Here is a 23845-nt window from a genome sequence, read left to right as displayed (position 1 = left end):
AACACACAAAAGTGGATCTTCCTACAACAATCGATTGAGGCCAACAGAGTCGCTGCTTCCTCCGCTCCCCGCGTCTATGTAGGCGGTTGTCAGCGTGCTCTTTGGACCGGAAGTGGCAGTCAGTCGGTGTGGTCGTCATCAGACCTGCAGCTGAGAACCGGCTGGAGCAGCAGCGAGGGAAAAAAGGCTGAGGACTTTTTTGGAATGATAGATTGGAACTTCGTCGCCCTCTTGTCATAGACGTTAAGGTGACGTGAATTTGAAATGAACGAGATTAATACTGTTCGCCCGAAAGGATTCGTTTTTATGACAATACTTAGCCCCGGTGCTAACTTAGTTGTTGCTAACACTGTTAGCTAGTTTGCTAGCATCAACTCGGTAGTTGAAATACAATAATTTACGACGTCAGGTTTATGTTATACTGCGAAGACCATGTACTATTGTGTATATGTTAACTGTTTACCATTTGATAACATGTGAAGAACAAAGGTTTTATAAACGTGTTTTCCGTTGACAAGTTTTGCTCTGACGTCGTTAGCACTGATGTAAGCTAGCGCGCTAACCGTTAGCTTACCGGCTTGCAACGCCCGAAGGCCCCATTTCCCGAACTTCGGTCGCTGTAAATGTAAAGTTTTAGCTGTTGTTCTCAGTACCCAGTGTGTTACTTGCACTCAATGTTATTTTTAGTTCGATTGAGCTTTTATTTTTGAATGTTAACTTTTAATCGTTCACGTCCACTTACCGAGACACAACAATGATGAACTGTTTTTATAACTACCAACATTTACTAGTGTTATCACATGTCACAACGCAAACTAGTTATATGGCGATTAAATACGAGATTATGATATAACATTACAACGTTTTTGTTTTTGAATCCTATATATTTGTATCTTTTCTATACTAAAGTACTCTTTCAATCTTAAATGTTATTTCAGTAATTGTTTTCGTCGTTTTCTATATGCATTTATTTGTTCAGTAAGGGTTGAGACCAGAAGGGTAAATAGACTTTGCTGTGTGTTTGATGGATCTACATTGCTTTCTCCTCTTGGTGCTGTTCTACAGCTTTACACTGAGCAAAGCCATCTACATGTAGAAAATTAATAGGAATCACATTAATTCGTGTCATGGATTTCCAAAAGTATGTCATGTGGATTTATCTGCAATTTAATTTAAATTTTGGTTCAGGATTCAGGATTTTTGTTTATCTGGTGTTGTTGGGTCGTTTTTTGGTATACCCTTTGTCATATGTTTTATTTCAGATACATAATAGGCTTAATATCACTCAATATTAATCACTGTTCTGTTTCTCTCCACAGATCCTGATTTTTTTTTTTGTTAGCGTCCTGCAAGAGGTGGAACTATTTCCAAACTCTTCTCTCATCTGTGGGCTGAAAAGAACAACCCTTTATTTTAATTAGAACTTTGTGTAAGAGGAAGCGTGAGCTGAGTCTCCATATGTGTGTGACGATGGGGGATATCAGTGACCTGGACCGACAGATTGAGCAGCTCAGACGCTGTGAGCTCATAAAGGAAAATGAAGTCAAAGCTCTTTGTGCAAAAGCCAGGTAGTGCACCTTTCTGTTTCCTTGACAACACATTCATCATTCATAGATATATAATGAATGCTGTATTGTTCTTTATTTTTCCATACAAGTTTGATTATTTGCCCTTTTTTGTTGGATAAATAACTCATTTTATAACATAATTTCAGAGAAATACTTGTGGAAGAAAGCAACGTCCAGAGAGTAGATTCCCCCGTCACTGTGAGTTACTTTACCTGCATAATACGTAGATTCCAAGTAAAAATAATTGTAATTTCTTTGTCCTGCAGGTGTGCGGTGATATTCATGGTCAGTTCTATGACTTGAAGGAACTCTTCAGAGTAAGTTCATTTCACCAGATGGCTGTACGCTCTGTTACTTTTGTAAGATTTCAGTTCCAAGACTTTAGAATGCAGGAGTTGAGAACTTGATGGAAAAGTGCAGTTTGGTTATGGAAAATTTCACAGGCACCTACTTTTTGTTTTGTCAAAGAACTCTTCAAAGATAAATGACTGAGGAACAAGAAAATCTGTTTATACAAATGTCAAGGTCACTGACTTGGCAAAAGGCTATTTTTTTTCCTAAACCCTAATATTAACACAAGCTCTATCTCATATTTTTTAAAAGTTCACTTCCTCTGTCCATGTGAGCAGTTATTTTACGCCAATAATTTATTGTCTTTTACTAATAATGTAAAGTCTTTTGGCAAGTCAAGTAACATGTTGCAAGTCATCTTCGAGGTAGCTTGAGGTTTAAAGGCTGCACCAGCAACTGTAATGGCCCACAATTTCACTGTGTCCTTGTGCAGTAACGTCGTTGCACATCTTGGAAAAGCTTTGTCGTGCTATAATCCTTTAGCAAGATTGATTTTTATTTTTTTGGACCCTGTGATGTCACTTAATATGTACTTGACTTTTTCTGCACTTGCAAAAAACAAGTACCTGGTGCTGTTTCTTGGCATGAAGTCATCCTGCTGACTCCTCCTCCTAGCCTGAAACTCTTTCCCTCACTTTAAGATCTTATTAAACAGTCATGTCTCTTCTCCAAAACACATACACAAAACAACTCAAATTTTTTTTTTTTTAAGAAATGAAAATGGAACTAATGCTCTTCAAACTCTTGATTTATTAAACCTTCAGAAAATAATTGATGGGGGAAAAAAGTTTGAAAAACCAAGTGCTGAATGATTCACTTTTTTATTTTGCCTCAGCAAATTTTGTAAACCATTGTGTTTGGGTTTTCAGGTAGGTGGAGATGTCCCAGAGACAAATTATCTCTTCATGGGAGACTTTGTGGACCGAGGCTTTTACAGTGTGGAGACATTCCTGCTCCTGCTAGCTCTGAAGGTAAGATGTGAATCGTCTTTGTATTCTAATGAGCAAGACAGTTTGAGCATTTTGTTGTTTATTTATTTAGTTTTTTTGCTGCATTTTACTTTTCCTGAGACCCAATCCAAGCCACATGAATTCCTAAAGTAGTTTTCATTTAATGGGTTTCATGTGTGACTTGATTTTATTAATGATATTTGATTATTTAGAATAGTAAAATGAATAATACGCACTAATGCTTTGCATATACTTGACTATGTTGTTTATGTGTCCTGTGTCAGGTCCGTTACCCAGATAGAATCACATTGATACGGGGAAACCATGAGTCTCGGCAGATCACACAAGTGTATGGTTTCTACGACGAGTGCCTCCGCAAGTATGGTTCAGTAACTGTGTGGAGGTACTGCACAGAGATATTCGACTATCTCTCCCTCTCAGCGATCATTGATGGCAAGGTGAGCTTTTGTTGCCTTGAGCAGAACGCCGTCTAACGATTCCCGTTGAAAAACATTTAATTTATGTTTTTCCCTCTTCATTTATACAGATATTTTGTGTACATGGAGGCTTGTCTCCTTCCATTCAAACCCTGGATCAAATCAGGACAATTGACAGGAAACAAGAAGTGCCCCATGACGGACCCATGTGTGATCTCCTCTGGTCGGACCCCGAAGGTAACCAGATGTTTCCGTGTTCCTTTTGATGGCCGTGAACCTGATCTCACCGCTGTCTTCTGTCACATTGCACCTGCAGACACAACAGGATGGGGCGTCAGTCCGAGGGGTGCTGGCTATTTGTTTGGCAGCGACGTAGTAGCCCAGTTCAACGCCGCCAATGACATCCACATGATCTGCCGGGCCCACCAGCTGGTGATGGAGGGATACAAGTGGCACTTCAATGAAACGGTGTTGACCGTGTGGTCGGCACCAAATTACTGCTACAGGTACGTCATCATCACGTGATATGTCTCAAAGTCTGACATTCATGAATATACTTGAATTGTTGTGTGGGTATTTTCCTGCTCTCACTCGCTCTGTCCTCGTGCAGATGTGGCAATGTGGCAGCCATCTTGGAGCTGGATGAGCATCTACAGCGAGAGTTCATCATCTTCGAGGCAGCACCACAAGAGACCAGAGGAATCCCCTCCAAAAAACCAGTGGCCGACTACTTCCTGTGACGTGTTTGCGGCCTGTCCAAGTTTGTGTTGCTCCTCAAAGCTGTTGTCCTCCACCCTGCAACAGGACACTCTGGTCCATTCAAACCAAGACGGCAAACCCTCACAGTTATGCACAGATTCACACACAGCTGGACTTTGCCTCACCGCTGCCATCTGATGGTCACGGTGGAAGGATTTCAGAGGAGGTGGAAATTGGGTCCATGATTTGTTTTTGTTTTTTTCTGCCATCCACTGTTCCGGTTTTTCGGCTTCCTTCTGATGTAGACATCTTGACATCACATCACAGACTTTTCTAATAAGGTAGCTTCCGGTCAATTATGTTGGGATGATGCTTATGTAGATGTTTGACAGTATGATTTAAACATTTCCTTTGACATGTTTTTGAATGATCTGAGTGTTGTCAAGGCTCTGTGCAGAAAAACCTGTGGCTCCGTTGCTTTGATGACCTCGTGACATAACCAGTGCTGCTCCACATGCACCTATCCCTTCAACCATTTCTGTCATCTCGTTCATCATTCTCTCATAATTCCTTTTTATCTCTTTAAGTCTCTGTAGGTCTGTCGGTTTTGATATTGTCAAATAAAGTTTTTTTGTATCAATATAATTGGGTTGTGAGCATTTATTTTACTACGGCACGTCTCTAGTCTGGCCAGAGGGTTTGATTGTTGGCTGAAAAAGCATAATTTGAATTGACACAAAAACATTGGCATAGAAAATAACGATTTAAATAAGAAAATGAAGCAGACCAATTAAATGTATATCTTGAATTTTCATTTAGATTTTTTATTTTTCATTATAGTTTGGTTTCATTCTTGACTTTAGCATAAAGTTATATCCCTTTTTAAGCCTAAATACCACTATTCTTAGCCCATAGATGAAATGGGTGATTAAATAGACTCTTGCTTTACGCATAATTAAAATACACATATATACAGTATATATATATATATATATATATATATATATATATATGTCACAGTATATATATATATATATATATATATATGACAGTACAGATTGGAATCCAGTAGGATCTGGAATCCCACTAGTAGAGATTGTATTACCAATATTCAGATCCCAGTTCTGTAGTAGGATTCTAATCTGTACTAATAGAGATTGGAATTCCTATATATATATATATATATATATATAATTATAATTATTTCACGTGATCGCCCACTGTTTTCTAGACAGACAGCGCCCTCCTGTGGTCTGACCAAAGAAACATGAACACGAGTTTTTGTTCAACAAGTAAGTAAGTAATATTTATTTATATAGCGCTTTTCCAGACCAGGGTCACAAAGCGCTTAAACAATCAAAACAATACTCAAAAAAGTATATACTTTAAAGATCAAGATAATACTGAGAACAACACAGGAGTTCCAGAAAATCAAGGAAAAGCCTGAACAAATAAAAACGTCTTAAGATGTTTCTTAAAGGAGTCAGTAGATCCATCAAACACGGAGGGAGAGGAAGATCGTTCCAAAGCTCAGGAGCAACAGCCTGAAAAGATTTCTCTCCTCTGGTCCTGAGCCTCAATGATATATTCATTCTGAGCCTCTCCGTGTTCCGTAGTTTTCTCATCTGTCAAGCTCCGTGGCTTGTTTTTCTTGAAACACCGGACATTATACTCGCTCCACTCAACCGCGAAGTGACCGGGAAGCAGGTGAAAAAGGGACAGAACAGGAAAAGCCTTTCAGAGAAATCTTCCGGAAAAAAAAGGTAAAATGCGGGGAAATGTATTTGTATCGAAGTGAAGCACAAGTTTATCCTGCAGGAAGCAGTGATAGACGAACTTTCACACACATCTTTGAACTTCCTACTCGTGTGCTTTATAGTCTACATAATATATTTATTTTAGCTTTTTGTCGAGTTTTTGAATATTATAGTTGGAAGATAAAGCAAATGGAAAATTCTTTAGAGGTCCCTCGTGTTTAAAAAAAAAAACGATTACCAGTTGCCGAATTTTTAGGGCGTTCATTTTAAACTTTTTGTTGCCCCATTTTGTTCTGCTTTACTTTAAGAACAAACGTGCTGCTGGGATTTAAATGTTCCCGTGATCCTTCCACACAGTCTAATCCAGTCAGGTGTTATAAATTCAGTTTATAAATGTTGATCTTTTTTATTAGAAACTTAAAAAACAAACATTTTTCATTAAAAAAAAAATGTGATTAACGTTTCTTTTAAATTGAGCTCAACTCTTTGGTAGCTTTAATAACTGTTTTAATCTATGTTCTTTATCTTTAGACTTAGATTGTATCATCTTGTTCTTTCTCTTTATTTCTTTTTGTTCTTGTTCTTATTTTATTTTTATTTTTCTTTTATGAACAAATGCTGTATTTGCTGTGGCTATTGGGAAAAAAACAATTTCAAACATCAATAAAGTGTTACCTTACCTTACCTTAAAGGGATTGTTTGCAGGTGAAGCTATGGACACACATTCGGAAGTAATGGACACACATTCGGAAGTAATGGACAGGCTGCGCTCAACGTTCCGCTCTGGCATCACGATGCCGGAGCAGTTTCGCAAGAGTCAACTGGGGAGACTGAAGGCCCTGATCAAGGAGAACGAGGAGCAGATCCTCCAGGCGCTACACAAGGACCTGGCCAAGGTGACGCACTAGATGGTTCTCCTTGTAACTAGGAACTTGTACTGACTTCATGCTTCGTGTCCCTAGCCCAAGTTTGAGGCCATCCTGTCAGAGGTGGACATCGTCATCAACGACCTTGTCTATGCCACTGAGAACCTGCACAGCTGGATGGAACAGGAGTATGTCGGCAAGAACCTGGTGGGTCTGAAGTAACATTTGATTCCATGTCGTCCCTAAATGACGCTATCAATTCATAATATCAGTAGCAGCATGTTTTTATTCTACTTCAACATTAAATCGGAGACTGTAATTTTGTGAATCTTGACTTCAGCATAGGACATATTAAATCTTGTTGTAAATTGTAAATTTACAAAAGTTTATTATTCACATTTTTAAAATAGATGCCAAGTCATGACAAGGTATAATAAACATACACTAGTTTTATGTTGAACCTAACTTATTGGATTTATGTGTGACACGGCATCTTTGAATTGTTGGAAATTTCAGTCACTAAAAGGCCTTTTTTAATCCTTTTTTTAAACTATTTTACTATTTTAACAACTCGCTCAAGTAATACATGAAAGGTTAAGTGGATGTGTGAAATAAGGACACAATCGGGACAGAAAGATGTGTAAAGGAATAAAAGTTATGCCCTAGAATAGATCAGTGATTCCCACCCTGGTGGGAAGCGAAGGTATTGCAAGTGGGCCGCAAAATCGTTTCTAAAATGGTATCGTTTTTTTTGTGGGAGGTTGAATAAAATTATATAAAAATAAAAATGCACATAATAATAATAATAATAATAAATAACAGTTTTAAATGTTAAAACTCGTTAAGTTAAAAAGGGTATTAAACATTTTTAAATATTCTTTTCTTTATTGATTTCAGTCCTTTTCTGTTCAATCTTCAATAAAAAAAGAAAGTGCTCTGAGAACGCATTATAATGCCTTCGTATTTATGGGGTCGGAGCTGCAAAGGTTATTGAGACTTAAAAGTGGGCCCTGAGTTGGAAAAACTATTTAACTATAACTTATATAACTATATAACTAACTTATTTTAGTTAATCAATTGGTAATTAACAAAAATGTATTTAGAAATGATTTAAACGTTTGGAGTAATGTTATTGTTCTAGTTTTACTCTGAGCTCAAGAGCAACATTTCGTAACAGCCACAGAATGTGAAATAAGATGGCTCCCCCAGAGAGGAACGGAACATTCACTCGTCTTAAAAACACGTCATCGTTGTTCCTCTGGTTCGGGACATGTAGAATTCTCTGAATGGAGGTTGAGGCACAGAGGACTCGCTTGATAAAAGGCACGTCGATAGCAAAAAATTTGACGTTGAAATATGTGAACTCAACACTATATTCAGCGTTCTCCAGTCACTCATCACGCCTTTGTTTCTTCACCAGGCCACCAAGATGGACGAGTGTTTTGTGCGCAGGGTTCCACTGGGGGTCGTCCTGATCATTGGGGCGTGGAACTACCCACTGCAGCTTCTTATCCTGCCCTTCGTGGCGGCCATCGCGGCAGGTGACCGACTCCTCCACTGAGGGCGACTCACAGACGAGTCACTAGTTCACTTTAGACGCCTCAACAGATGCAGCTTTACATCGACTTTGAAAATGTGACCAAACTCTTGTTTTATCGAGGGAAGCTAATGCTACAAAATGACCTTTGACCTGGAGCGTTTCTTAAGGACAGACATTCCCTTTGAAAGGCAATCGGTTTCCACGAAGATCAGTAGATGCCGTCAATGAAACTGGAATGTTGTTCGACATGTTGATCTTTGGATAAGGTCTTACATGAAGTCATCCTTCCTCATTGAGCTCATCCCCCCTTTTTCAACTCGTTTATCTGCAATGTCAGCACGACGGTTCGTTTTATGCAATTCAGTGACAGGTTAGCGTAGAGTTTTTAGAGTCTTGATGGACACTCTGACCCTGAACTGATGAGTGAGGAGAAGACAAGTCCGCCTGGTCTGCCCTATGGATGTCTACTTCTTAGCTTTGTTAGCATTTTAATCTCAAACATTTCTATTGGTTACTAGAATTTATTCTTGTGAAATATTTACAAAAATATGTGGGAGAGTTTGGGTAAATGTTTCATCCCTCCATTTTTGTTTAATTTTTTTGCAAACAGTTGTTTTTGAATGAGGCAGCCATATTTAAAAACATATCAATTTAATGTGATAAACAAAAACATTAAAACCTTATGTTAGCTCTGGGTCAAAGTGTCCCGCAGGCCAGAAAACTGGTCGTTCACCTTGACCCAGAGACGACACAATGGATACCACAAACACGTTTGTTTTCAGGCCACTGGGTCACCTTGACCCTGAGATGAGACACCAGTTAAAAATATAGTGTTGATACAAAGTTAATCTCCAGGAATGTGATTATGATATTAAAAAAAAGGAAACTTTAGGAGGGCAAAAATGATTCATAAAAGATGAACTAAAAAGTCGATGTCTTTTCCCAATGAAACGACCAATTTTCTCTCAAGACTTGACATGATGTCATCGCTCCGCAGGGAACTGTGTGGTCCTCAAACCGTCAGAGGTCAGCGCCGCCACTGAACAACTGGTCGCAGACCTCATCCCCAAATACATGCACCAGGTTCTTAAACTCTTTCTCAATCAAGTGTCGAGAGTCTCTGGAAGCAAATGTATGGAAGTATATTAGTGCCATCAGAAATTATATAGAGTTTGAATTGAACAAAATGTTGTTGTTTTTAAGCATTGCAGTTTGTTTTTTTTAATTCAATAATTCTATATTAAAATAATTGAATTTAAAAAACGAAAAATGTTCAGGATATTCAAATTTCAATAAATAAAAATACATTTACTAAATATTTTTGAACTAATAGGCTTTTAAATTCAATATACAACGTAACTATTATACCAACATTTTTATATTGAATTTAGATGGCTATGAATAAAAAAATATTATATTTAGAAAATAAAATGTTCAATTAATGGAATTGGAAGATCAGACTCTATGTGTAAGAAAAATATTAACTTTTATTTTGGCACTGTTTTACCGACCATTCAATATTGTAGTGGCACTGATTTTCTCCCACAAATGATCTCGTTGACCTTCTGTCTCTTGCAGGACTGTTACGCAGTCGTCCGAGGCGGAGCGGAAGAGACTCAGGCTCTTATGCAGCATCGCTTCGACCACATCTTCTACACCGGTGAGCAGACGTGGACCAAAGTCGGCATCATCTGATCTGACACGTGTCCTCTCAGGCTCACAGGCGGTGGCTCGCAGCATCCTTCAGGCGGCCGCCAAGCACATCACCCCGGTCACCCTGGAGCTGGGCGGCAAGTGTCCCTGTCTGGTGTACGGTCAGGTCAACGTGACGTCGGCGGCCCGGCGCCTGGTCTGGTCCAAGTTCTTCAACGCCGGCCAGAGCTGCGTGGCTCCGGACTACGTGCTGTGCTCGCGAGAAATGTGCGACTCGCTGCTGCCCGCCATCGTTGAAACCATAGCAGCCTTCTACGACAAAGATCCGCAGAAGTCTCCCGACCTGTCTCGCATCGTGTCCCAGCGCCACTGGACTCGCCTGACTGAGATGCTGAAGAGGTCCAAAGGCAAGATCGTGATTGGAGGAGAGAGCGACCAGGAGGACAAATACATTGGTAATGTGTTTTTTTACACCATCAACAGTTGTTTGTCGTTTTCTAGCCGTTTAACTGAAATGTTCACTGAATCATGATGGGTCAGTTGTTCAGGAAATAAGTGAGTAAGTAACAGTTATTAGTAAAGCGCCTTTCTAGAGCAGGGTCACATAGCGCTTGAACAATCAAAAGCAATATACAGTTAAAAATACCTACAGATTTAAAAATTCTTAAAGGCCAAGACACATAAGACAAACACAGGAGTCCCAGAAAATCAGGGAAAGGCCTGCACAAATAAAAGTGTGTTAAGATGTTTCTTGAAGGAGTCAGTAGATCATCAAACACAGATGGAGATCGTTCCAAAGCTTAGGAGCAACAGCCTGGAAGGATTTCTCTTCTCTGCTTCAGAAGCCCGTTCAGAAACCAAAAGTAGATTCTGATCCACAGACCTCAGAGCCCGAGCTGGGGTGTAAGGCTGGATCAGATCACTGATCTAAGGAGGAGCCTGACAATGAATAGCTCTGAAAGTAAGAACCAGAATTTTAAAGTTGATCCTGAAAGAAACTGGAAGCCAGTGAAGAGTTTTAAGGATCGGGGAAATGTGAGTTCTTCTACCAGAGCGGGGCCAGAATTCTCGCTGCAGAGTTCTGAATCAACTGCAGGCGAGACAGATCCTTCTTGTTAAGACAAGAAAATAATCTGTTACAATAGTCTAAACGAGAAGATGCAAACGCATGGATAATGACTTCTGGTTAAAATTATCCAGAGTTTAAAATCCCCTTTTTGCTGTCCAGAATCAGATAAGTCTTACTTTTATGGGGGGTTATCAAAGCAGATTGAAAATGATCTGTACTATATTTTACTTATCTTTTTTAGCTACTTTATCACTGCAATAGTTGGAAAAATCAGGTGGAAAATATAAATAAAATAATAATAATAAGTGATTATTTATATTTTTGTGTATATTGTTTATTCTTACCTATAATCCTCTTCTAATTTTTGTTTCAATTCCAAAGACGTCGACAGCCACAAAAGAATCAATACAGAATAAATATAACGATTTGTTCTGGTGAGCTGCTCTTGATCTTGTTTGACCTGTTAGGCGCAGGATAGTCCAGTTTTTTTAATCACATGATTCAGATCCTACTGAAATATTTAAATGACACAAACTGAAAGTTTGATCCAGGTAAAAGCTAGGATTGGATTACATCATCCAGTCTAATTTCAGGCTACTTATTTTCCCTTTAAACAAACCATTTTAAAGGTTCAATCCGATCACTTTTGAACAACCGATTGACGATATAAAAATGTGAGAAGTTGTAACCGGAGCTTCTGTGTTGGACCTCTCAGCTCCCACAGTTTTGGTGGACGTGTCTGAAGACGACTCGCTCATGGAGGAGGAGATTTTCGGGCCAATTCTGCCTATAATCACCATCGAGACTCTGGAGGACGCCATCGAATATGTCAACCGGAGAGAACACCCACTGGCCACCTACGTCTTCTCTGAGGAGTCTTCGGTAAATCTCACTCGAACTGGAGATTTTCGTAGCTTCCGCTGACGTTGTTTTTTTATCGGGAAAGGTGGTGAACGCCGTCCTGGACAAGACCAGCAGCGGTGGCTTCTGCTCCAACGACGGAATCATGCACATGACCCTGCCGAGCCTGCCTTTCGGAGGTGTTGGTGAGTGACAGACGCTATCACCTTCATCACAGCAGAAACAATCAACCGCTCATATAATCTGACACATGGATTAATTTGATTGACACATTCATGTCTGGCAATGATCAGTGCCAAAGAAAAACGAGTAACTTGGCAGGCAAGTTCATCTCCTGGTGTTTTTGTTGTTCTAGTGAAACAGATTTGAAAGGTAATGGAAGTTACAATACTGAAGGTATAAACTAAAGAGAAAGAAGCAGTGTTTTTATAGATGGTTGAAAGTGAGTGTGTTGCCGTCACTGTATGGATGTTTCTGTCTTGGCTATTTGTTGGTTCCTCAATATCAATTCACACATCCCTCTCACAAAACACATTTTGTAGCTATTCTCACCATTTCTTAATTTAGTTTTTATGTTCAGATTTCATAAAAAATCTCTGAAAATGCATTTTCAGATTAATAAATATTTTACTTTTTTTTTTTTCGGCTTCATTACGTTGCGAGGGGGAATTGTATGTGCGACACACACAAGACGAGGACATGAAGCGAGAGAATTGTTGTGCTTGTTGTGAAAAACAACAAAGTGTTCATAAATAAACTTTATTCCCTTGAGGGAGTGAGGTCTAGTTCTGCGTTTGTTTTCTTGTCACTGATGGCCTTATTGGTGCATTTGAAGACGGTAGCACTAAATAAATGTCTTCGAGCTTCAAAGAATGAGTCGAGCTTTGATTAAACTTGACGATAGTAACGGATGTTTGAGCTTGTTTCTGTGCCTGGATCTTGTTCTTTTAACTTATCTGCGATCTTTTCGATCTAGATGGAACATTATATGTAGTGGTGGTGACGTGCAGTTTTTTATGGTTACTTTCTGCAAACAGTAATATTTATTTGACTTTTATTATCGGGTTGCTTGGCTTTTGTTTTTTGTCTTGTGTTGTTTTGTTGCTTATTCACAGGGCCTTGATGATAATTTGCTTCCATTTATTTAAATATAATAAAAATTAAATTCCTTGAATCTTAGATGTACACAATGTAATTAGATCATTATTTAACTTGGACTCAAGGAGAACCTTCGTGTGGACCCTCTTGTAAATTAAAGTGAATTTAAAAAGATGTTTGTTAAAGCCGCCCCCTCTGGTCTAACAGGAAAATAGGTGTGGTTATGTTGGGGCGACAGTTGCCGGCTCCAACTCATTGACTGCCATTGTATAAAATACAGCGAAACAAAAGAAACTGAGTGATGGTGACATGATGAGGATCTGAGAGATTTGAAGCTGAATGAGGATTAACCCAATATGTATGAGAACCATGATTGTAATCTGACTCTGAAAAATGTACGACTTTGTCTACAAGAGAAGTTGTAATCGTCATAACATTTATCTATTTAATGTTTTATATGAGGTTTAACATGCACATTAATTGTACAACACATGACGTATCATCAAACTTGCCATTGGTCTTTTAGAAGAGAATTCTTACTCTTATCTCCACCTGCAGGGGGCAGCGGTTGGGGCAGCTACCATGGCAGGTGGGGCTTCGAGACGCTGAGCCACAGGCGAGCCTGCATGAAGCGAGGCTGGGCTCTAGAGATGCTCAACGGCTTACGGTATCCGCCTTACCAGGAGGACAAGCTGAGCTGGCTGCGCTGGACCGGCACCAAGAAAACCTGCGTCATCTTGTGACCGCCTTGGAGTCCAGTTCTGTGACAAGTCCTTTTTAAAAGTTTTGAGGTGGATTTTGAGCACATGGACACTGTTTCTTTTTTTTAAAAGCCTCTCACTCTGGCTTTTGCACTGACATTTACTAATGCTTTTACTGTTCTGTTGTTTTTTTTAATTACTTTATTATTGGGATGCTTTGAGGTAACTGGGACCAGGGGTTGTAAATAAAAGCTAAAACTTGACTGTTTAATTGTAAAAGTGACTGTACTGTCTAGCTTCTTCTTCTACAGCTTATCTCAGGAGCTCCAGACTTTCCATAAAACTGAGAAATGGTTCCAGTGTCTCCTCTTTCTCTACCTGACCAGGGAGTTCTGTGGAAAACACTGAAGATGACAGAATCTTATGTGGATGAACACCTATTATAGATTAACTTTATTGATCCCTCTGGAAGTCTCTTTCGTGAAATTGGTTTTCAAGCGAACAGCAATACAGACGATAGATTAATAAAACAAGAACAAAGTGCAATAAAAATAAAGTGCAATCTAAAGATAAAGAACATGGATCAAATAAAAAAAACAAAGACAAAGGATAGAAAGATTAACATAGAATAGAATCATCTTTTCAGTCCACTCCTGCTCCCAAACTGAGAAATATACAATCTAATAGCACAAGGAATTAATGAGTCCCTGAGTCTGTAAGTGTTGCATCTGGGAAGGAGCATTCGTTAATGCCATCATCCATGATGGAGAGTAGTTTGTCCAGTTATCTCCTCTCAGCAACCGTCACCAGCTTCAACCACAGAGCCTGATCAACCAGTCCAACCTGTTGACACCAAAACCATTGACCGTTATATCTCACGACAAATGCTCCTTGTGTGAAGTACCCTTGAAAAGACCTAAGTGGGTCAACGATGCACGTTTGCTGTCGCCAGGAAAAGCTCTTGCCACGCCATGACTACAGGTTCTACTTCGAGAGCTCTCATCAGAACAATCAACGTGTCGAGCGAGGGTCATTAAAGCGAACGACTGAAGAGAAACTTGTCCCTGAGGATTGTTGACGTACTGAGTGTGGAATGTGAAGACCAACTGGTGATTTGAGTCTATGAATGACCACCAGACAGTTGCTCTCATTCATGAAGCGTGAGCAGAACAAATTTTGTGTGTAAACTGTCAAAGGGGTAAATTTACTGGATTGTTCTGGCATTCATCAATATTTTAGTAGCTCTGATCTTGTGAGATACTATAAATCTACACCTGAGTATGTGTAGAGTTCATTAGTATCCACTAATATAATTAACAATTTCGACATAATGTATGTTTATTAAGTAATAATGATAAAAACACAAGAATAAATGCTTTATTTGCCCCCAGTTTCATCTCAAAGCATTTTAGTTTCAACTGTAATACTGGTTCATTCTCTATTCTAAAGAGTGATGGACAAGGTAACATTTAAAATAAAATATGTATATTTTTCACTCCAATACAAACAATAGAACATCAAATGTTTTTCCTAACTCAGCCCAAAATTATTTTTGATTTCTGCTTCTGTTGCTGTTTACAGCCTGTCTGACAGGTGGACAGTCATCTCCACCTCCTTAAATGGTTATTGTCTATTCTTTGGCAGAGATCAATGATAATGATTCATTACCATAAGACTTTAAATTCGTCAAATACTCGCGTGTTCACGATCAGGTCAGTCTGGTTCATGAATCTGGAGAAGGTTTTTTTGTAGCACCTCATGCATGAAACAGTGTTTTACGTCAAGTACTGAGAGACTGAAGTTATCAGAAGATAAACCAAAACCAGAAACAACAAAAGCCTTTATCATGTTTTGATAACAAATGTACACACGGGAAATGAAAAACATAGGAACCCCAACATTGTAGTAATTTTCAGAAACATTCATTTCAAACTTACATATTGGGGCTTTAACAGAAATTGTTTTTCAAATTTCTAGTGTGATTTAAAAAACAAACAAAAAAACAACTTTCAATGTTTTTTTAAATTCTCATTACCCAAATGAAGAATGCATCATACATTTCCTCATCATAAATCATACTTTTCTTACTTGGATTAACGCTGGATTGTCAAGTCCTTATTAAGACATTCTTGAGTGACATCAAGTAGATATGACACATGTTCTTTTTTTTTAATAGAAGCCACTCACGCGATGAGATCAACCCCCTCCACAGCACAACCACGAAGACTTGTAACTTGAGAAGATCCACTTGCACATTCTTCTCCGGCAACTGTAAATGTGTAGAAAGACAAATATAGATGCCAGACACAACTGGGACGTCCCCCCGGTGACTTGTTTTATGTATTGAATGTTTCAAACGAGTCCATCCACTCGGTCCACCTGTTGTGTTTCCTGTCAAAATGAATAAATAACAAGAAGGGACATTTCAATCTTTTGAGGGGGTGACAGAGATCTGTATTCTCTGCACTTGGCTAAAAAGAAAGAGATGTTCTTTTGTTTGTTTGTGTTTAAAACATGAAAAGCCTGTTTACTCTTTCTACCTAAAGCTGATAATTTAGTGCAGATACAGCTGTTTTCAGTCCATAAAACATCATAAAAATGTACCATTCATATGGGCCGGTCGGCTCCTACCATGCCTCCTAGATGGTCAACAGTTCTTTATTCAACACTGGATCTTCTCCTACTTGCCCATAAAAAAGGGCAGATCAGAGTCTCCTTTACCACGAGGAGTAATAGTACATAACGACTGGATTGATCAAAGTACATTATCAAATATATTTTCAGGAAAAAGTAGTACATTGTCAAGGTATGTGTTTGTTTTCTGAACACAAAAACTGACTGCTCTCAATGAAAAACCCTCCGTTTCTCAGTAGAGTCGGTTTAAAGGTGTAGATTGAAAAAGGTCATTTGTAGATGGATGGATTATTTGGTCTTTTTGAGAATGAAAATGGGAAAAGAAAGGGAAAAAAGAAAGAGTTAATTTGACTCGGTAAATACATCAGATCTAAGCTGTGAGATAAAGTCAATATCTGGTTTGTGAGGGAAGTGGAATACTATATAATAAACAAGTAATAACACAAAATCATCCTTTTTACCTCTTATAGTTATTGATCACCAGCTGAGTCATCACTTCTGATCGTCTTCACTGACTCATCTTTGGTGTTGATGTGTTTAGTTGTGACATATCTTTCCTAAGACTCAAGATGATCCAGGGACACTCCTGAGCTCACTGGCACATAAACAGCGCTGAGCTCATGATCCGTAAATACTCGGAGGGTGGGACGAGGCCGGGCTATAAATCTAGCGGACCTCTGCTGAAATACTCAGACACCAAGGAACTCCTAGACGGAACACCAAGGAATCTTCCCTCTTCTCCGGAGACCATACGACCCACTCGAGCCGACATGCTTGCCCAGCGCTCCGCCTTATCCAGCCTCTTCAATGACGACCCTTTCTTCAACCAGGAGCCGCTCTGGCCCTCGGCCTCTGGAGCCCTCTCGCAGATGCAGGACGACTTCTTCAACAGAAGACCTAAGGGTCTCCTGAAGGAGCTCAGTGACAGCAGCCAGCAGTTCACTCTCCTGCCCCTCATTCCCTCATCTTTTGCCAGGTAGGTTTCCTGCCTTTATGGAAGTATATGCGCTATATAAATAGAGATTATTATTATTATTATTATTATTATATCAGAATATTGAATGGTTGAATGTAACATTTCAAACTTTGAAACTTTTATATGAAAAGTTTTAAATGCATTTTTTAAATAATTGTATTCAATAACTTCTAGACTGAAAGGTTGAATTTAACAACGATATAAATACTTTGTATATTTGAACTTAATAAAACATTTTCAAAGTGTGAACTAAAATTAAATTATGGCACTATTATATGATCATTTTATATTTAATTCAAAAGGCTACAAATGAGAATTATATTGAATAAAATAGGGTTTTTTTTAATTATTGGCATAAGAATATTAAACTCAATGTAAATCAAATAAGTGGATACATTTTTAAAGATTTGGCTATTTATTAAATAAATGATGGCGCCATTATAAGAACATTTGTAAAGCAAATTTTAAGGGATAAAAAAACGCAGAACTAAAAACAAACTAGAATATCAATTTATATGTGTAATAGAAAATCATTAATTTTGGTAATATTTGAATTTTCTGTTATGGCAATTATTAATGAAAAATGATTACATTTACAATTTTTATTTTTGGATTATTGGAATTAGAATGTAAAATATATAATACAAAATGTTATATTGAAAAAACATTTTTTTTAAATTTTCTAATTTATTTACTTATTTGAAAAACAAATTCAATCTACAAATGATTGTATTCAATTATATTAAAAAACAATAATTAAATGCTTGTATGTAGTGACAATGAGGAGAAGACACCAAATACTAAATATGAGTCTTCATCCAGATTTCAGGAGGATGACGACACACAGAAGGAGATGAAGAGGACAGCGCTGCAGCAGAGATCACCACAGACCACCGACGCCCACGGGAACCTCCTGGTGACCCTGGACGCTCGCGGCTACGCTCCCAGCGACATCACAGTCAAACTGAAGGACAGACGCATCGTCGTGGTGGCTCAGAAGAAGGCTCTCGCAGAAGACTCTCAGTCCTGCTCCTCGGCCTCCTCCTCCATGTCCTCCTGCTCCTTGGCTTCATGTCAGACGGGATTCACCAGAGAGATCGACCTCCCTCAGAACCTGGACCTGTCGGCGCTCGCCTGCTCCCTGATGGACAACGGACAGCTCTGTATCTCAGCCCCTGCTGCTGTAACACCAGCAAAAGAAGAAGAGCAAGAAGAGGAGCCCACTCGCTTCAGGTCGTCGCTGGAGTTTCCCATCAGCAGCGACAAGAAGGAAGAGTGACCTCTGGACACAGGAATGCACCCGGCATGTTTGATCAAAGATTACATTTTTTTTAAATCAATTTAAACAGTTTATATTTGGAATAAAATGTTTGACCTTCTCAAACTGGTGTCCTCAAGTTTGTCCTTACATGGGGGCCTCTTAAATATTCAAGGAAGTTGTCAACAAATATATGTGAGGAACAAATCTAGTCACCTGTTTGTTTCCATTTCTATTAAAAGAAAGAAAATGGGTTCTTGTTTTTCAAAGTATTTTAATTCATGGAAGTAAATGTAGTTTTGTGTTGGAGGAGAGATTAGAATCATGTGCTTGTACTTTATGTGCGTCACATTTTTCATAAAGGTTACAAGACAAATTGTTTAGATAGAAACTAGAAAGTTAGAAATTCATCTTTCTCTCAATGGATGACTATTTGTAATGAATTATATACAATTTTATCCTTTTTTTATCAATTCATTTTCTATAGTTGAATCAGTGGCCTTGTGCTACTTTGACACCACATGTATGTGCGGTCGTATAATTGTACTATAGAGGCTTTTTTTTTGCCATTTTCATTTGGTGGTTTGCTCTGTTTTGTGTTGTTTGTCTTTGAGGATGTTACCTCATTTATCTTATTTCCATTTGTCCTTAATGATTTGTAACTCTTGACATTCGAATTTGTGTGAAACTCATGCTGGAGAAGAAAGAAATTATCTGCATTAATATGTACATTAATGTTTTATCCACTAATCTCTTAAATGATCATTGTGATTGTTTTTCGAGCAAAGGAAATCACTTTTAGTAAACAGGTGTTTAATACAGATGGTTCGGCTCCTACTGGGTTGTGAAATCATTTGTTAACCTCAGCCTGTGATTTCACCATTTTCCATATAGAATGGGACCATAGTGTTCTGCCATAGACACCCACACCCCTAAAAAATTGATGAAATATTAATGTGAGGAAAATAAGATAAGATGGAACGCAGTTAAAAAAAACATGCAAAAATAACTTTTACGTTCAATTTTGTTTTAAAACCGAATGGATACACTTTCTTGGCATTGTGGTTGACACGATGTGATGCATTCATTAGCTTAGGACATCGAAGGTGCATTCAATAGTGTGGGACGAATCAAATCAAAAACAATAAAAATAAACTCAATTAATTAATTATGAATTCTTAAGTCAATAATGTAACAATAGTAATTGAGCTTTTTTGTTAAATATATAATATACATACTATTAGGTCTAAAATAGAAAGCAATGATAAGTTCCTTCCATCTGCATTAACCAGATTCATTGTAGACGTTTCTAATCTCAACAGCCTTTTGAACCGCATGACATCACCGGTCACGATGTAGTTTTGGATGAACCTTAGATTGGTGTTCAATAGATGTATGAGGGTCATGTGAAAGGTCTTGGCCGATTGATTTTTTGCCCCGAGGCCTGACTTTCAGTCATATCTCTCGATTAAAAATGGCATAAATGAGGCAGTTTGTCTCTGGTTGACATTAGAAGACAAATAAATACACACTTAAAAAGAATTCACCAAAATTATATTTTACTAGAAATGTTCATAAACACTTGCTGCGGGTCACGAGTATAATGACAGTGAAGATCTCAACGCAGCACAGTCACACAAGACGTCTGTGGAGGAACCTCAGGGCTCGGGTTTGCAGGAGGACGGAGGGCTTTTCCCGGGTACGCTCACATCTGGAGCAGCAGACTCTGTTGATGGAGACACACTTGCAGCAGCAGGCGGCTCCTTCTGCACCAGTTCTGGTTCGTCCTGGCCCGCGTGAGGCGGGTGGACGAGGACGCGGTCGATGATGCCGAAGTCCTGCGCCTCCATCGGACTCATGTAGCGATCCCGCTCCATCACATTCTCTGAAAGACCCATGAGACACACTTTTACCATCAGGAAGTTTTTTTAAACAGTGCTTAAAGAATGTTAAACACAGACACACAGATAAGAGTCAGAATGTTTGTGTTTTGTTTTGTTGTAGAGTTCACATTTTTTCTCTTGTGGGTGAATTATGTGTTCATGCAAGTTAGGTTTCAGGGAGAGAATTGTGCTCTAGTGTTATATAAAGATTGTTATTTGGGAAAATATTGGAATCTGCCTTGTTTTCGGTTCTGGTTAGAGTTTTGTTATTATTGAACATTGGTACCTAGACTTCATAATGCCAGACATTGTTCAATGTAGAATTGATAATAATGTTTATGGATCCCCCTTGTGTCATTATAATGGAACTGCAGTGTTAGTCTGTTTAGCCAGTTACATTAATTTTCTTCCTGTATTTTTTCATGAAGACTCTAGTTGTTACAGTTTTTGTATTTATCATTTGGTTACTTCCAGGCGAAACTAAAATAAAAATAAAATAATGGCTAAAGACTTATACAAGTCATGAACTTTAACAATTACAACAATTGTGACAAAAATAATGTCAAATCTTACTTGTTGCTGCTTTGATTTGTGTAATGAATGTGTTTTTGATTGATCTTACTGGTCAAGGGTTTAAACGACCCATGGAAGAAAACAAACTTCGGTGTTAATCAGCAACGTACCGATGGTTTCCAACAGCTGGCCGGTGTGTTTGGCGTACAGGTGGTTGATCTGTCTCTTCAGCTTGAGGATCTCCTCAGCCTGGATGGCGATGTCAGTGGCCTGACCCTGGTCACACACACATCACACACACGTTTAGTCAGACAATGCGATGAAGATGTGGGCTGAGCTTTACCCTGGCGCCTCCTGAGGGCTGGTGCACCATGATGCGAGCATTGGGCAGTGAATGCCTCATGCCTGTCGTCCCTGCGGCCAGCAGTAAACTTCCCATGCTGGCTGCTTGACCCACACACCAGGTGGAGATGGGGTTGAGGATGTACTGCATGGTATCATAGATGGCCAGGCCTGAGGTGACCACGCCCCCTGCAGGACATCAATACAAAATTCAGCTTGTAATACATAAAAAATATCTTTTGTTTTAAGATCTTTAACTTTGTTGATGATCTCTAACCTTGTTGATGCTTAATTTTCTCTATGTAGTATTTCTGTGTACATGTGTGTGTATATATTTATGTACACAAGGAAAAATATATAAATTACTCAAATAGAAATCAATCAAAAATTAAGAGAGAGTGGTTAGAGACTAGGTATGTATTCAACATGGATTGAAATTGATTTGAATATAGATATACGTTTGTATGCATGTAGGGGCTTGAGAGGGAGGTAGTGGTCTGCAGAGGTAAGGGCCTGAGAACAGATTATGGACCTGAGAGGAGAGGTGGAAGTCTGCAAAAACAGGGGCTTGAGAGAGGGAAGAGAGGTCTGCAAACTGATTTAGGCTATTTTAGCTTCTTTCACTGCATTTTTTTTTTAAATAACCGAAGGTATCATTTCTTCATTGAGACCAACATGTAGGACTGTTTGAGGGCCACACCTGGACTGTTGATGTACATGTGGATGGGTTTGTTGTTGCTCTCAGACTGAAGGAAGAGCAGCTGAGCAATGACAAGGCTGGCCACCGAGTCGTCGATCTGACCACAGAGAAGAGACACGACCGTTAGTTTAAGAGTGACGGCAGGCGACGGAAGTCTTCCAGGCAAACACTTACAGGACCCATGACACAGATGATTCTCTCCCTCAACAGACGAGAGTAGATGTCGTAGGCTCGCTCCCCTCTGCCCTGTAAATATGGATTTTGACAACAGTCAGGACAAACATGTGAAAAATGAAAATATAGATGCAAGATAGAAGAGCCATATACAGACAATAACAGACAGTTTGGAGATATTATCTGTTCTCAGATTAAATTATATTTCAACTGAATGTGTAAAGAATATTATCTGGGCCGCAGCAGGTGTCTACAAGTAAGATTATAGACTTTTAAATACTTTATTTAAGAACATGATGAATACAATTAAAACTAATTTCACATCTATTCACTGCACTAGTCAGTTAAATAAGAGTAAAATCATGATGGTTTAGGAACTCGCGAAATGTTATGCTCTTACCACAGAGAAGGTTCTACTTTTTCTTTTTGGTTGCGATGTTTATTTAAGAGTTGCTTTCAAATCACATTACATTTTAACCATAGTTATTTTATGGTTTATAGTTCAAGAAGGATTAGATTTTTTTTTATTGATTTTTTTTTATTTAGAAGTACAATAAACAAACCATATTCATGGTGTTCCTTTTTTTTATTTTGTGATGAAATTATATTTATCATATTATAAATATAACATAATATAAATTGTATCTTCACATTTCCTGACTGACACAGCTGGATGAGATGATGCAAGTATCCTTCCAAGCTAAAGCCATAATGTTGACATTTCTCTCACATTATAAATATAAAAAAAGGAACCCATAATATGGATTTAAAAAAAATGACAATAGTCTTGTAATCTGACTCACCGTTTGCTCCACAACTATGGGTATTAGTGGAGTTCTCCATGTGGGGCTGTGATGGATGAATCGGGCTTGTTTCAGACTGAGTCCTCCGAGCGTCAGCACCTTCTAAGATGCAGAAGAGATGAAGAAAAGTTGTTAGACAACGAGACATGCATTCACTTTGTTACTAAAGACAGTTTGAGTACAGCTTTAACCCAGCGGCTGACTGTTGTGTCTCATAATCTGTTTGTGTAAGGGATGAGTCTTAGAATATTTACAAGTCATGATGTGATCACAGTACGTTTCATACGAAAAAATCAAAAGTAGTAACTTGAGACATTACCTTTATTGCCAACCAGAATATAAGTCAACCAATAACTGTATATAGTTTGTTCAATGTTCAGATAAATTTAATTAAAAACACCAATTAAGTAGATTTTCTAAAAATCATTTGCAGACATCCAAAAATGTATTTCTCTGATCGTTTCAATACTAATACGTTGTTAAACGTATCGTCTTTTTCCCAACAGCAGGATAGGTGAGAGACATGCGTGAGGAGATCACCACTGACTCAGGAGGTTAGAGGTGATACAACATTTTTATCAGCAAAACCACTCGCACAGTTGACATAATATTGTTAATATTGCAATATTAGCACTAGGTGTCTTGCCTTAACAACATTTTTATACGCCCATGTTAAACAGACCAATAGAAACGGATAATACTTACTCGTAAAAGCATTTTAGTTGTTGGGAATTGTATGACACTGACACACCGGAAACAGTGTCATACGCACGCATTACGCAAACATAAACATAGACGCTCAGGTTTAAAAAACAGCGCCATCTAACGCTCCGGAGTAGTACACGTAAAAGTTCCTGTCCTCAACATTCGCATCGGGCTCAGTAATAACTGTTAGAGATACATACCATAACTATAAACATAGACAAAGATTAGACAAGTGAAATGAAACATCTTATTTTCACTTTTCGAAATTGTGTGAAGGAGCTTTTATTTTGAAGATGTTTTTATGACC

At 38.5% G+C, this 23845-nt stretch overlaps 4 protein-coding genes across 5 annotated transcripts; 3 read left to right on the top strand and 1 right to left on the bottom strand.

Annotated features, from left to right (window-relative positions):
- Positions 1-110: 110 nt before the first annotated feature.
- Positions 111-4644, top strand: LOC148065258 (serine/threonine-protein phosphatase 4 catalytic subunit B). Its single transcript, XM_087810134.1, has 9 exons — positions 111-248; positions 1320-1568; positions 1715-1766; positions 1835-1885; positions 2789-2890; positions 3154-3327; positions 3417-3543; positions 3623-3812; positions 3917-4644. Exons 2-9 carry the CDS (start codon positions 1459-1461, stop codon positions 4044-4046), a joined length of 936 nt encoding a protein of 311 aa, XP_087666260.1. The 5' UTR covers positions 111-248; positions 1320-1458; the 3' UTR covers positions 4047-4644.
- Positions 4645-5534: 890 nt separating this feature from the next.
- On the top strand, positions 5535-13905 carry aldh3b1 (aldehyde dehydrogenase 3 family, member B1). Of its 2 annotated transcripts, none has more exons than XM_087810132.1 (10): positions 5535-5768; positions 6455-6658; positions 6725-6835; positions 8049-8169; positions 9166-9251; positions 9747-9828; positions 9884-10276; positions 11606-11772; positions 11837-11936; positions 13408-13905. In XM_087810132.1, the coding sequence occupies exons 2-10, from the start codon at positions 6476-6478 to the stop codon at positions 13590-13592; spliced, it is 1428 nt and encodes a 475-aa protein (XP_087666258.1). In that variant the 5' UTR covers positions 5535-5768; positions 6455-6475; the 3' UTR covers positions 13593-13905. The 2 variants fall into 2 exon arrangements, with proteins under 2 accessions (XP_087666258.1, XP_087666257.1); XM_087810131.1 differs by having other exon boundaries at positions 5536-5768; positions 6468-6658.
- Positions 13906-16895: 2990 nt separating this feature from the next.
- On the top strand, positions 16896-18491 carry hspb9 (heat shock protein, alpha-crystallin-related, 9). Its single transcript, XM_087809466.1, has 2 exons — positions 16896-17160; positions 17983-18491. Exons 1-2 carry the CDS (start codon positions 16955-16957, stop codon positions 18437-18439), a joined length of 663 nt encoding a protein of 220 aa, XP_087665592.1. The 5' UTR covers positions 16896-16954; the 3' UTR covers positions 18440-18491.
- Positions 18492-19955: 1464 nt separating this feature from the next.
- clpp (caseinolytic mitochondrial matrix peptidase proteolytic subunit) lies at positions 19956-23606 on the bottom strand. Its single transcript, XM_087809212.1, has 7 exons — positions 23539-23606; positions 22834-22935; positions 22031-22102; positions 21857-21953; positions 21158-21345; positions 20985-21090; positions 19956-20303 (listed from the first exon to the last, which is right to left on the bottom strand). The coding sequence occupies exons 1-7, from the start codon at positions 23548-23550 to the stop codon at positions 20077-20079; spliced, it is 804 nt and encodes a 267-aa protein (XP_087665338.1). The 5' UTR covers positions 23551-23606; the 3' UTR covers positions 19956-20076.
- Between the last annotated feature and the right edge of the window lie 239 nt (positions 23607-23845).

The sequence above is a fragment of the Callionymus lyra genome, chromosome 15 (assembly GCF_982586985.1).
Source record: "Callionymus lyra chromosome 15, fCalLyr1.hap1.1, whole genome shotgun sequence".
NCBI classification, from domain to species: domain Eukaryota; kingdom Metazoa; phylum Chordata; class Actinopteri; order Syngnathiformes; family Callionymidae; genus Callionymus; species Callionymus lyra.
The sequence above is the reverse complement of the archived record's forward strand: the minus strand, read 5'-3'. Positions and strand labels throughout refer to the sequence as shown.